The following is a 14,584-nucleotide window of genomic DNA, read 5'->3' on the forward strand; positions in this document are numbered from 1 at the left end:
AAATTTTCGAAATTATGTTTATTAATGTTTTAGTATACACATTGTATTCTCTTAAGAGTTGGGGAAGAGGGAAACCCCACTCAAGTGAGGTAACAAACTTGCCATCTTTTACAAAATTTAATTAGAACTGACAATGTTATGGTTAGTCCTTAATTCCTGAGAATTTGAAGTATCATTAAGTTTTCTGTGAACTTACAACAAACGCTCACATTAATTTTTAAATTACAGTATGTCTGAAAAAATAAAATCAATGTTAATATGTTATCAAGAAAAACCATCATCCAAATGTACATATGAACTTAGGTGTGAATAGACTGAAGCCCTGTTGCTCTGCAGTTTGAAACCGTTTAAATACTTGTTTCCAAGATCTTATTTAAAAAATGTGAACTTATAATCTATCCTGATTGCAGTGACATTATTTTGAACTAAAGGACAAATAATTGTCATTTTCTTCTCAATTGTAGGTATTCAGGGAGTCAGCATGTGAACTCTATATAGTATTGATAAAATAATTAATTTACATGTGCAGGGATAATGAACAGAGAACATCTAATTCTCTTCTAGTAACAATTTCCATCCCCACTAAAGGGAATGATTTCAGGGAAGTTAGAGAAGAAAAACAGAGAAAACAATACTGTTGCTATGAAATGATGACAAATTTGACATAAATGCAAGATCATTAATATAAACATTTATAATGAAAATATAAATTATTAATTATGCAGCATGCTTTAGGGCCATTTCTACAGTTATTATGAATTACAAATATTAAATGCCTTTAATCTATCCATTGTCCATAATCCTGTAAGCCATGTTTACATAATAAACAAAAAACATTTCCTACATACTCTGTCTCTTCTGACTTTTAACAGTTAAAGTATTTATTTGGGCTGGCAAGTTACCCTGACCCTAACCAGTAAGTACAAAGAGGGCATCACACACCCATTCTAAAAGCTGGAATCAAAGAATAATGTTACAAGTACTTGCAGGATTTATCCAAAGAAATGTTTAGCAGACAAATGCAATAGAAAAAAATCAAGCATTTCCCAAAATGACATTTGCATTAGAAAGTCTTAAACTTTTATCTTCATTGTAAAGGTATCATTTTAATACATTTTTTAAAGGCCATGATTAACCATTTAATAACTTATATACCTTTACAAAAATAAAACAGTTTGCTGGGCACAAAATTTACTCAAAATCTTTCTGTACTTTTAAAATCAGTGATGTATGTTACTAGCGCTTTATTCTCACAGTGGTATTTTTTTTAATGCCTGAAAAGCCTATTACTTAATCTGATGTCTTAATCATACTTAATTAAATAAAAAAAAGGTCTACGCAAATCATCACCAAGATTTTAATTCAATCTAATGTAGAAGAAACCTGAGTTTGGATATAGAAATAATTCATTCAATTTTTTTCTGACATCATACATGATGCCTTCAACCAAAATAGAAGTGAAGTTTCAAACAGGACTCTATGGCTTTATCTGAATTTTCTTTGAGTATTAAGTAAATCTTAAAATGTAAAGCAGCTGTTGGAGGTTAAATGTTCTCAAAGCAATGTAAACTAGTTATAAAGTGTCTCATCAAAGACATCAGCAGCTCTTTTGAGTCACATGAAATTAACAATGAAAGAATGATCATCAGTTACACTGTACAGAGAGTACATAAAACACTTGTACCTCACCTCTAGTGTCAAAGCCATCATCATATATTCCTTTTATAAGAATATTGATATGTATTCTTCATTAATTTCAGGCTTGTTCCTTTTGTTAAGCATGTATTTACTGGCTGTATATAGTATATGCATTTAATTTCCTATGACTTGAGATGACTATAATCAAAGATCTATGCAAATACAAATTAAAAACACTCACATAGATTATAAGAAATCTGAGGTGATGTTTATAAATATGGATTTGCCCTTTTTTAACTTCACTTCAAATAGAAACATCTTCTACCGTCAAGTCCAGGCAAAAATCCAATTTTAAAATCTCATTCTCAACCTTTTAAAGTAGAGCTTTTGGAAACAGAATGGACTTCACTTTAGAGCACTGCCTTTAAGAGTTGTAACATCTGTTTTCCAGAGATGTGACCCAGGAAACAATTCATAAATAGTTTATCCATTCCACTGGCAAGAGTTTTAACACGATTCTGCTGATTTCATCATGTTCTGTGCACACCATCAGTATCATTTCACAACAGGATCAGCAGACCCAGTGCTGTCGGACAGGTCTCCGTTGCTTGTTTTAGTTTCCTCTGGAAGCATGAGTGAAAACAATAACGGATATTTGTGTTCATTTAAAAAAAAAAAGAAGTAAATAAAATTTAAAAGCGCTATACTGCCAAATTTCAAATTAAGGTTGCATCCATCAAATGTTTCTCTAACATCACAAATTATACATCATTTACACTTTAAATTTTTTAAAAATCTAGGCTAAGCACTGCAAATGTTTCCACTGGTTTTTAATGGAGGAGTGGAGTAAAGAGAGCTCAGAACTGCATCGGGGTGGGGCTTCAAACCACATGGGCTCCTTTGTCCTGAGGAATCTTGATATTCCTGGTCTAAGGAGGCCCGTACCAGTTCCTCCAGCTGGGCCAAGAAAGTGCCATTATGGTAAGTACACTGTCATTCCTGGTAGGAACATGGCTGCAAACTCGCATATCCAAACTGTCCAAAATTAGTAACTTTCCATTTTTATTTATAACTTATTATAATAAATTATATGTAATATATATTTATTAAAATAACAATTTTAAATGAAGCAGCTTTTCACTGTTTTTGACAGAATGAATTCCTGGCTTTTTGTGCAAAATGTCATGTGCACATATTTGATTAACAAAGACTATTTGACTAACGTATTCAGCAACTATATCTGAGCAATCTTTAGCCGAAATAGTCTTAGAACAGTGATGTGAGTAATATTTAACAACTGGAACCCTGGAAAGTTCCTTAAGAGGAACAAGCCAAAGCAAGGGATCCCACTGCATGACCCTGAAGGCCTCTATGTTTTCTTTAAATGATTTAGGCCAGAAAGCAAATGTCCAATCTACCTGCAGAGTTTTCCCAGTCAGCTGGGCTGGGGAAAAGGTTCTGGCATCATGAAACACATGAGCAGAACCAAGGCAATAACTGAGTTTCTTCATAATTTAGGTTATATTGATTGAAATTCTTCCAAATGGCTTTGCTAATTTATCTTATCCTTGAAAATGAACGCAAAGGCAGAATGTACAAATTTTCATTTAATACTGAGTATCTTCCAGATTAATAGGCTGAAACAATTTTTTCAAGCACGTTTATTAGTCTAGATTCAAAATATGCCTGGATATGCACCTAATTAATATTAGAAAATAATATTTAATTTATGCAACAATGTCAAGAAATAAGGCAGTTCATGTAAGTGGTCTACCCAAATGAGTCACCTCTACTGTATATAAAGAAAAAAGATGTATTTTAAAAATTGACATAAGATTAACAAAAACATCTTGTTTTATGAAGAGCTTTATATCTTGACTTATGAAAACTTCATGAAACAAAGGAGAAAAACTTGATGACAAAAAGGAGACTAGTAATCATGAAAATTATAAAGGTCAACTAGTCGCTGTACCTAGTTTTGATCTTCAAAGCAAAGAGAAAAATGTACATTACATAATTTCCATGACAGAAAAAGGGAAACATCTGTTCCTCAGAGAAGATGATTATTCCTAAATTTCAAATCTTAGAGAAATATATCATGGGAACATTAAATATGAAACACTGAACAATGCTCTTAACGCCTTAAAATGTATAGATTCCTTTCCACCAACCTACGTAAAATACAATGGACAGAATCCTTTCCTTAATGATTGAAGTTCACTGAAATGACTTATCAGTTATTATGGCTATATTGCCTGAGTCTCCAGGGCCTGACTATGAAAGAAGGCAGGATGCTATTTACTACAACTAAATAGCTCCCATGATTTCATACTTCTTTAATCACATGTCCCATCTCATTCAGTCGACATCTAGTCATCAGCAGCTCTGCCTTCAGCAACATTTAGCTGTCCTCCTGTAATTTGTTCCTTTGAATCTGATTTGAGCCATGAAAGAAAAACCAAACTTGTTAAAACTGTATTTAAATTAAAAGCAGATGATCCTGAATAAGGACTTAAAGGGTTGCCACAGAGTGAAATGCATGAACTATATAAATTCCTTTTCAATTTCACACAAGATCTATATAGGCTTTACTTTTTTTAAAAGATTTATTGCTAGGTCTGTGATATTTTCCAAAAGGACAAAGAAGCTAGAAGTCTAGCCAGATAAAATGGTGCATTAGTGTCTATTACTAAAGACATTTATTGGTCTTTCCAAATTTAAACCACTCACTGACCTTCCTTCTCTTTCTTTTCTTGGTTTTCTTCAGCCGCAGTCTTGTCTGCTCTGAAGAAAATTCTTGCACTGCTCAGTGAGAAATACAGCAATTCAAATTCCTAATTAAAAAATGTGAGATAAAAACCAAAAATATTACGGCAAAATACCAAAAATATTTACATTTTTATGCCTTTTTATTATTATTTTGAAAAGCCCTAGTGGAAATCATAAATACAGAAACTGAAGTAAGTAACCCACCCATTTTTAAGATCTGAGTCAAATGGCTTCCAAATACCATTCATTTTAAAATATAATCTTTTTTGCCACTATTCATTTTACTTGTTAAAACAGGGGGTTCTATATGGCTTCTGTTTTTCAGACATCAAGAAGTCATGAATACCAAAAGGTAAGTTAAAGGAGATGTGACTCTTAGGCTCCTCTACCTGTAGATAGACATCCAGTCGCTTCTGAGTGAGATTCATGGTTTGTAAGAGTTTTTCATCTTGACTGGTTGACTGCACATTCTGTTGCTTAGCAACTGCTCTTATCTCCTTCAGGTATTTCTCTCTAACAGACTGGAACCAGTGAAGTGAGTCAAACTCCCGGTACTGATCCAAAAGCTTTAGAATGTAAGCCACACCTGCAGGCATCAGCAAAACTACAGTTAAATTACCATGAGTACAGAAGCTGTATTCTACTCCTTCACCAATAATTCCTAGCACTAAGCATTTTGAGTAATAATTCCTAACATTTTAAGTTCATCCCCTTTCAAGTTCCATTTTACAACATAAATGACAGGTTTAGTAAGATGGCTTAATTCCTCCCTTAAAAACAATGTAGGAATATAACAAACTAAATACAAGTCAATTAAGAAGAAAATAAGTAAATAACAAGGCCATATAAATCACCTAGAGAAACGATATAGCTTTAAGGGTAAAGAATAAAATCTTCCATGACTTGCGCCTGTAATTCCAATACTCTGGAAAGCTGAGGCTAGAGGGGACTGCTTGATCTCAGGAGTTCAAGACCAACCTGGGCAACACAGTGAGACTCCTGCCTCTAAGAAAAAAATTTTTTTAATATTAGCCAGATGTGGTGATGCATGCCTGTAGTCCCAGCTACTCAGGAGGGTGAGGTGGGAGGATTGCTTGGGCCCAGAAGGTCAAAGCTGCAGTGAACCATGACTGCAGCACTGCACTCCAGCCTGGCTGACAAAGCAAGACCCAGCCTCAAAAAGAAAGGAAAAAAACACTTTGCTAAAAAGATAGCCAGGCGGGACACAGTGGCTCACACCTGTAATCCCAGCACTTGGGGAGGCCGAGGCAGGTGTTATCACAATGAGGAGTTCAAGACCAGCCTGACCAACATGGTAAAACCTCGTCTCTACTCAAAATATAAAACTTAGCCGGGTGAGGTGCTGGGTGCCTGTAACCCCAGCTACTTGGGAGGCTGAGGCAGGAGAATCGCTTGAACCCAGGAGGCAGAGGTTGTGATGAGCCAAGAGTGCACCATTACACCCCAGCCTGGGCAACAGAGCAAGACTCCGTCCCCACAAAAAAATAAAAGATAGCCAATAAGGAAGCTACAGGAAACCAGAGAAACTAAATATAAGATGTTAAAATGTACAACCCCAACAAAAACAAAGCCTAAACAAACTAGACAATTGATCAGCAATAGTAAGAGGGCATTAAATAAGTTATAAATTATGGAAAACAAATATTGTCAATCACGTATTCCAGCTAAAACCATAGTAAACAATGCTCATGAAAAACAAATATATAAAGAGCATACAGACCTATTCTCAAGCAAATGTTTCTAAGAATCCATTATAAGGTGAACATAAAATTAATGGAAAAACAATTCCATTAAGCTTACCCATGGCAAAGCCATCATCAGTAAAGGCAGCTCCAATTTTATTTTTTTTATTCAATTTTTCCTTGCAACTAATGGAATGCTCTACAAAGTTGAGGGTCTAAAAAGATGTAACAAGATGTCAGAGAAACAACTGTGCTAAGAAAATCTTCAGAATTCCTAAAACAGACATTTCAACCATTATAAATAGAATCTCTTCTAGGTATCTGTCCTTTTCATCTAAAACATTTGCTTCAGGTACTCTGTTGGTGAAGACACAACCTATACAAGTGTATCTTCATGACTCTCCTTTCCACGTCCTTTAAATATGGGTACTCCCTCAATCACTACTTAGCCCAAGAACAGTGCCTTGTATATCTCATTATAAAATATTATACACATTTTACAGAGAAGGACACTGAGGCTGGGGAGATTTATTATCTCACCCAAAGTCATATAATATAAGTGAACACTGGAGTTAGCAAAGTAGGCCTGCTTTACTTCAAAGCGTAAGTACCCTTATAAACACATGTAAGACAGTACACCTACCTAATTCATTCTAAAATACTATTTCTTTTCATATTGTTAAATGTGAAATCCTCAAAACAGTACTTCCCTTGAAAATTCAGCTGTTCCAAAATGCCTTATCTAATCATATCTTTTATTCAACAAAGATTTACTAAAGCTTACAATATACCAGGCATCATTAAGTACTTAGGATTAAACAAATGATGACTATCTAGAGTTCACAGTCTAGAGCAACACTGTTGGCAGGGATGGAAATGTGAATCTGTACTGTCCAGTACATACAGTAAGCCAGTAATCACATGCAGCCACTGAACACTTGAAATGAGGCTAGTGTGACTGACAAACTAAATTTTTAATTTTTAAAAAAAGGATTTTTATTTTTGCTTGGCCTTATGATGAATTTTTAATTTTATGAAATTTCAATTAATTTAAGTAGCCATATGTGTCTACACATGGATAACACAGCTCTAGAAGAGTAAATGCAGAAGTGTTTGAAAAATAATTATGATATACATGTGCTGAGTACTATAATAATCTATACTGGAAACAAAACCAAGTTTCATTTTTTTGACTGTGAAACTTATTCAGTAATTAATCACCTATTTGTGAAATTTTTATCAGTCATTAATTAAATCTTTTTTAGAAATCTCATTTATGCTTGTCTTTTTTCTGGAACTACACTACAAACTCAAGTACAAGAGGAGTATTCTATACTTCTTTGTAGTGTTCTTAATCCACTTTGTTTCCAAATTCTGACAGCTGCCTTGTAAAACTCCAGACTTCTGCCTAAGCTTACCAGTGGGTTCAGTGCTATCTACAATGATTTGAGTATATTGCCCTTCAAATTAAAAAAATATGGTAAGAACTCACCCCAGGTTAACTATAGTACCAAATAAGACACTCTCCCTCCAGTTTGACACTATCTTAAGATGAAAAGATACTTATCAGATGAATATGAACTTTTTTTTTGCTATATCACAGTTAAAATACAATTAGGATAGAAAATTTACAAAAAAATGTGTAAAAGAAACAAAATTCATGGAAAGAAAAGCTGCTTATGGGCTATTAGCTACTTTCAATAGGTAATAATGACTTTAATATGTAATAAGATGTGTTAACAACTCGGGCAGCAATATGAAAAGTCACCATTCCTGATCAAAATTAAATGTAATAAAGAGCTTCATCTGCTGGGTGATATTTAGGTTTTAGAGCTATCTACTCATAATTTTTTTAAACCTTATAGAAATCTTTAGGCAAAAACAACTCTTACTGCTAATATGTACCTCTTAAACTCTTAACTCCATTTTCCCCAATGGAACAACTGTTTTTATAATGCAATTTTTGAGAACTTGATATATTTTTAGATACCAACTATAGAGTTAGAGCAAGAACACACTATATACTCTAGAAGCATTAAAAATTTAGTCTAGATGTATTTACTACTGAATAGAGAGAATTTATATTCAAACAGTATGCTTTAAGAAATATGTTAGAAAAAACTAACAGCTAAAGTTAGTCTACATTAAGCACTTAAAATGATTATATATTAATAATTCTGCCAGAAGATTGCATGGCATATACTCATGTAACTTAAAATACACTTGAATTTCTCTGGTAATTATTTTAAAAAGTAAGACTCTATCTTAGGCCACATGCGGTGGCTCACACCTGTAATCTCAGCATTTTGGGAGGCCAAGGCAAGAGGACTGCTTGAGCCCAGGAGCTTAAGACCAGCCTGGGCAACATAGTGAGACCCCGTATCTTAAAAAAGAAAAAAAATTACAAAAATTAGTTAGGTGGTGTACACCTGTAGTCCCAGCTACTAGGGAGGCTGAGACAGGAGGCTGGCTTGAGCCCAGGAGGTCAATCCTGAGTAAACCATGATCACACCACTCCACTCCAGTCTGGGTGACAGAGCAAGACCCCATCTCAGAAGGAAAAGAAAACTACTTTAATAAGTAAGTGTCCTTCAGCACAGCTAACAAGTAAAAATTCTATGTCAACATTCACTGAGATCACATTTAGTTTTACATATAACCAGGAAATTAATAATTAATAATGTAGTCTGTATGTCTGTATGCATTTCATGTTACAAAGAAACCAGATCTATTCGTTCATACTTTTTTTAAAAATTCAGGTTCTGGAAATACTCACCAGAGGGGGAACAATTATATAGAAATTTCGGAGATGTATATTCTTTGGCCTTCGAAATTCTGGAGCAAAAACATCTACGAGCATTTTGAAATACTCTGTGCCTTCAGCAGAATTTCGTGTGTGATCACTGAGGACTGAATCCAAATGCCTAAAAAGCAAAAAATTTTTTGGTTCCTTTCTCAAAAGAAGGTATGGCTTTGAAAAAATCCATCTCTCATTAGTTTAGATAAGAACATTCAAAAAGCAGGAAACACTGTAAAATACTTTTAAGACAATTTTCTTGGAGTTCAGAATAAACTCATTTTCTTATGGACAGAAAACTGACCAACATTGGTAAATTTAATCCCAAAAACAGACATAGTTCTGTATTTCTTCTTCCGAGAATAAGGCCTGTAGAACTACCCTTCATTGTAAATAACTTCCTCTTTCCCTTAACTCTCTAACATTTCTCCTACATCCCCTTATCTGAACTTAAACCTGGCTCTCTTTTCAAGAACTTAATTTCTCTCTCAACCTTCAAAAACATCAGCTGCTTTTCTCCTGCATCCCTCATGTGCAGCTACTACCACTTTCAGTATTATTCCTCTACCACTGGAAAGTAGAAATCTTCCTTTGTGACTCACATAAGCCAACTGTATCTAACTACCCAAATACTCAACTATTTCTTCCTAACAGCGGACATCCGCTAACCTTTTAACCGCTGTCCTGCAATTACGTAGGATCCCTGCTCCAGTACTTCATTGTCTATGTAGATAATCTATTCATTATCGTGACCCTACAATTCCTTGACTTCACCCATCATGACCTTTCCTTCACTTAATGTCAATCAGCCACTCCCTTGCACCAATCTGGATCTTGCAACTAGCTGTCAGCTTTACCCTAGAGCTCTTATAAGAAAATACATCCTACTCTCTGATTTCCTCACACTGCTACAAAATATTTTTTTAAATGCTCAACTGTTTTAGAGTGAATAGCATCATTTAACATAAGATAAAGGTCTGATTCTTTCCTTTGAGATACACACCACGAACTATTTAAAATGGCTTATTAACTTGGTACATGCCTTATGTAATCTGGCAAAGAGCAAAGCTATCTAACAGACTATTCCAGAGCAAAGTTTCTGTGCTGAGGCTTATTCTCATAGAAAGGCATGCATTTTCCAATATACTTTCATTTTTGTTTTATTTGTTAAAATTTCAAGCCTACAAAAAGTTAAAATATAGTATAATGAGCACCTGTATACCCTTCAACCAGATTTACCACCTGTTAACACTTTGACATAACTGTTTTCTCTATTTTTCTGAAACACTTGAAAGTTGTGGACCTTTTATCACTTAGCCCATTAATGCTTTAGCATGAACCTATTAAGAACTAAAACATTTTTCTACAAAGCCACAAAAAAACTGTTATATCCAAGAATAAAATACAGTATTAACTAATAATATACAATCCATGTTCAAATCTCCCCCATTATTCCCCAAACATCCTTTACAGCTATTTCTTTCCTTACCTTTCACAGATTATCACCCATTTCATGTGGTTATCAGGTCTTTTATTCTCCTAATAACAGTCTCCTTGTATTTTTTTGGTCAGGTCAAGTGTTTCATAAAATGCCCACATTCTGTATTTTTCAGGTTACTTCCTCATAATAAATTCAGGATAAACATATCTGGCCAGAATACAAACTAGGTACTTGCCATTACATTGGCCAAGGTGGAATATATTTCCCCACTGTAAAGACAGTTTTCCCTTTGTAAGTAATAAGCCATTTTATGGGATGAATTTCTGAATGAATCCTGTTTTCTACAAACTTTTCACCTAATGTTTTAGAAACCATTGGGTATTCTTGCCTGATTTTAAGTATTACAGTGATGGTTACAATTTCCCCTCTAAATTTAACAAGCATTCTTTCATAAAGAAATGACTTTCACCGGGTGAGGTGGCTCACACCTGTAATCCCAGCACTTTGGGAGACCAAGGTGGGTGGATCACGAAGTCAGGAGTTCAAAACCAGCCTGGCCAAGACGGTGAAACCCCATCTCTACTAAAAATACAAAAAATTAGCTAGGCATGGTAGCATGCACCTGTAATCCCAGCCATTCGGGAGGCTGAAGCTGAGGCAGAGAACTCCTTAAACCTGGGGAGGCGAAGGTTGCAGTGAGCCAAGATTGTGCCACTGCACTCCAGCCTAGGCGACAGAGCAAGACTCCGTCTCAAAAAAACAAAAAAAGAAATGACTTTCATTCCTTATAATTATGATCTTATGATTATCCTTCTTATCATTATGACTCAATGATTCTTTTTTATTCAACAGATTTGTATCTATCATTATTCTTTTTGATGAAATTGTCTCCCCTTTGCCCAGGGGTGCCCCTTCATGACTGATTCAATAACCTGCTAGACGTATGAATAAAACACAGTTTTCTAAACATATTCTTAACAATCCTGCATGCCTCTCAAGTTTTATGTTACAAAATCACTATGGACCCAAGTTTTGCACTGTCCAATAAGATAGGTATAGGCTATTTAAATTTAAATTAATATAAAATTTAAACTTCAATTCCCCAGTCGCATCTGCCATATTTTAAGCGTTTACGAGCCATAAAGGGTAGTGGCTACTGTACTGGACAGTGCTGCTATTGATCACATACAAGGAAGAACTAGCATTCTAGAACACTGTTGGTGAAGAGAAATATTTTAAAAAATAAAAAGAAACAGGTGAAATGAATCTTATGATTTTGGTATTTGGCATTCCTCCTTTTATACTAAATCTTCAAGATTAGTTATGTACTTTATACTTGCGCGTATCTCAATTTGGACCAGCCACATTTTAGGTGTTCAAGAGCCATGCGTGGCTAGTGGCTAAAATACTGAACAGCATGTTCTAGAAGCTGGAAAGATCTTAGAATACTGAAGTCTTAAAAATTATACTTCATGAACTGAGACCATAATTTTGTGTAATAAAAACAGGGGTATATAAATGACGTATTACCCTCTAGTCTTCTCTTCAGAATGTTTTTTACAAGCACACTATATCTCCAAATTTAGATTACCTTGCTGCTTTTAATGTTTCTTCTGCAAGACCTTCTTCTTTTACTAGTTCCTCAAAATTTACAATATCTTCAAGATCAGGAACGAATCTATATAAGAATTTGGGAAGGCATTTATTAGGTCAAGTAAAATATGTGCAATTGACACAGATAAGAAAGTGGTATTGCAGGACTCTAAACTTTCAACTATGTATTTGGAAACAACGGTGCATTTCAGTAATATTATATCACCACTTTAGTTCCAAACTGAATTTTAGATACGAATAATTATTTTAATCCTTAAAATCATGTAATCTTTACATGCATTCATAAATCATATTGATAAATTAACTATAACCTTAAGAGAAATATTTTCAGAAGTCTGCTGCAGTCTTAAAATTTGAGAAAAATCTAAAATTAATACTTTTCTTCCATATTTTATCGCAAAATATATCAAGAACAAAACACCTTATCTACAAAATAACTTGTAACATAGATTTAAAGGACATAGTTTTTAAAATGGCATAAACAAGGCAAAAATGATGTTTGCATCCATACCTAATGGCATTGCTGCTACAATGAAGACCACCAGATCTTATCATTCGTACATAGCCCATAGCATTACCTTAAAAACCACACAAAAAAATCAGATATTTATATAAATAACTAAATTCTAATAGGAATATAGTTACATACATTAGTAAATTACAAAGTTTCCACTCCTAAGTACCAAAATATTTTGCTGTATTTTACTTCATTTCTTGTTCCATAAAAAGTAAAACTGTTACATACTTCTACGCTTAAAATATAAACATACTTATATACATATATATTAAATATTTAAAATAAATGTTACTTTCTTTTGATAAACTAAAATCATTAAATGCTGACTACATTAAAATGGTCAAACTTAAAATAATAGTATCAATAATTTCTCCACTCTCACATTGACAGACAATCTCAATCTCTTTCTCTCTGACACATACACACACAGCTGGAAGTGATAGCAAGAAATCTTTATTTGATGTCTCCCGAATTTATAACTCTGGCCTAGACTCCTACTCTGGTGAACTCTAGGTTTTTTATTCAATTTATTCACCTTTATATCTAATAAGAATTTTATATTTAATATGTCCAACTCAAACTCAGGATCTTTATCCCCAATTTTGCCTATCCCAGAAATAGGCAATTCTGTCCTTTCAGTTGCTCAAGCCAAATGGCTTGAAGTCATTCCTGGCTCCTTCATCTCACATTTTATAATCCAATTACTGGACAAATTATGTTGACTCTGCCTTGAAAATGTAGCCAAGATCCACCTACTTTTCATTCACCCCCTTCACAAATATCCTCCTATGCCAATCCACCACCATCTCTTGGCTGGAGCACTGCAATATGTAATGGCCTCCTCATTTCCTTACTTCCACTTTTAGCATCCTGCCACACTCCCCAGTGTTGTATAGTATCTACAGAGCAGCCAGCAAATCTTTAAAAACTAAATTAAAGCGTATAATGCTTTTTCTTTTTTTTTTCTTTGAAACAGAGTCTCGCTCTGTCACCTGGGATGGAGAGCAGTGGCATGATCTCAGTTCACAGCAACCTCCACCTGGGGAGTTCAAGTGATTCTCCTGCCTCAGCCTCCTGAGTAGCTGGGATTACAGGTGTCTACCACCATTAGTCCACCTGGCTAATTTTTGTATTTTTAGTAGAGACAGGGTTTTACCATGTTGGCCTGGCTGATCTCGAACTCCTAATCTCACGTGATCCACCCGCCTCAGCCTCCCAAAGTTCTGGGATTATAGGCGTGAGCCACCACGCCTGGTCCCATATCATGCTTTTTCTGAAAACACTGTAATGGCTTTCCACCTCAGAATAAAATCCAAATTCTTTACATGGTCAGTATAGCCCTGCATTATCTTGCCCCTTGCTGCTCTTCAGATAGCATGCCCTGCCACTTACATCTTTGCTTACTCCATTCCAGCTGCCCCTGACTATTTCTCAAAAATGTGAAGTGAGTTAGGGCTTTTGCACTTACTGTTGCCTCTGTCTGGTATACTCTTTCCCCAGATGCACATGGCTTACGCCTCAACCTTATTTAGGTCCCTGCTCAAATGTCACCTCCTGCTTTCCCTGAACATCACTGACTAGCAGTGCCCAGCCCCCTTCCATCTCCTTACCCAGTGCTTATCACTGACATACTATGTATCTTTCTGTCTGCACCTTCCCCCACACCTAGTGTGCAAAATCCATGCGTACAGCCTTTTTGTCTTCTTCACTGCTCCATCCCTAGAGCCAACATGTCCTGGCAAATAGTCGGAATTCAATTTATAATGGAACTCACAAATTTTAGAATGTTAAATTTTAACATTAAAAAATTTTTAATGTGCATCTTTAAAAAAAATCAAATGTCTAGTTTCATTGTTTTCCTCCAAACCATCAAACCAAAGTCTGATGAAGCAAAATAGGAGAGCCTCAAATAGACCAGAAATTAGGAGTTAAAAAAAGCTCTGAAGCCAGGCCACCTGGGTTCAAATCTGGTTTCCCACATGTTAGCTAAGAGACCTACAAATTATGTTACCTTTCTGTATCTGTCTTTTCGTCTGGTAAATTAAGCTTAACAAGGACAGAGACTTTGTTTACTGTTATAAATATCACCAGCACCTAGAAACATT

At 34.9% G+C, this 14,584-nt stretch overlaps 1 protein-coding gene across 2 annotated transcripts in view; it reads right to left on the minus strand.

Annotated features, from left to right (window-relative positions):
- The window catches only part of WASHC4 (WASH complex subunit 4), a 61,925-nt gene continuing 47,341 nt past the window's right edge, over window positions 1-14,584 (minus strand). For both annotated transcript variants that reach the window (XM_003929638.3, XM_010340240.3), the window contains 7 exons: window positions 12,474-12,540; window positions 11,940-12,026; window positions 8,887-9,034; window positions 6,229-6,325; window positions 4,797-4,993; window positions 4,373-4,472; window positions 1-2,261 (listed from right to left, as the gene is read on the minus strand). In XM_003929638.3, coding sequence (XP_003929687.1) covers window positions 2,194-2,261; window positions 4,373-4,472; window positions 4,797-4,993; window positions 6,229-6,325; window positions 8,887-9,034; window positions 11,940-12,026; window positions 12,474-12,540 — 764 coding nt within the window. In that variant the 3' untranslated portion in view covers window positions 1-2,193. The remainder of the gene's footprint in view (window positions 2,262-4,372; window positions 4,473-4,796; window positions 4,994-6,228; window positions 6,326-8,886; window positions 9,035-11,939; window positions 12,027-12,473; window positions 12,541-14,584) is intronic.

The sequence above is a fragment of the Saimiri boliviensis genome, chromosome 7, assembly GCF_048565385.1.
Source record: "Saimiri boliviensis isolate mSaiBol1 chromosome 7, mSaiBol1.pri, whole genome shotgun sequence".
In the NCBI taxonomy this organism is placed as follows: domain Eukaryota; kingdom Metazoa; phylum Chordata; class Mammalia; order Primates; family Cebidae; genus Saimiri; species Saimiri boliviensis.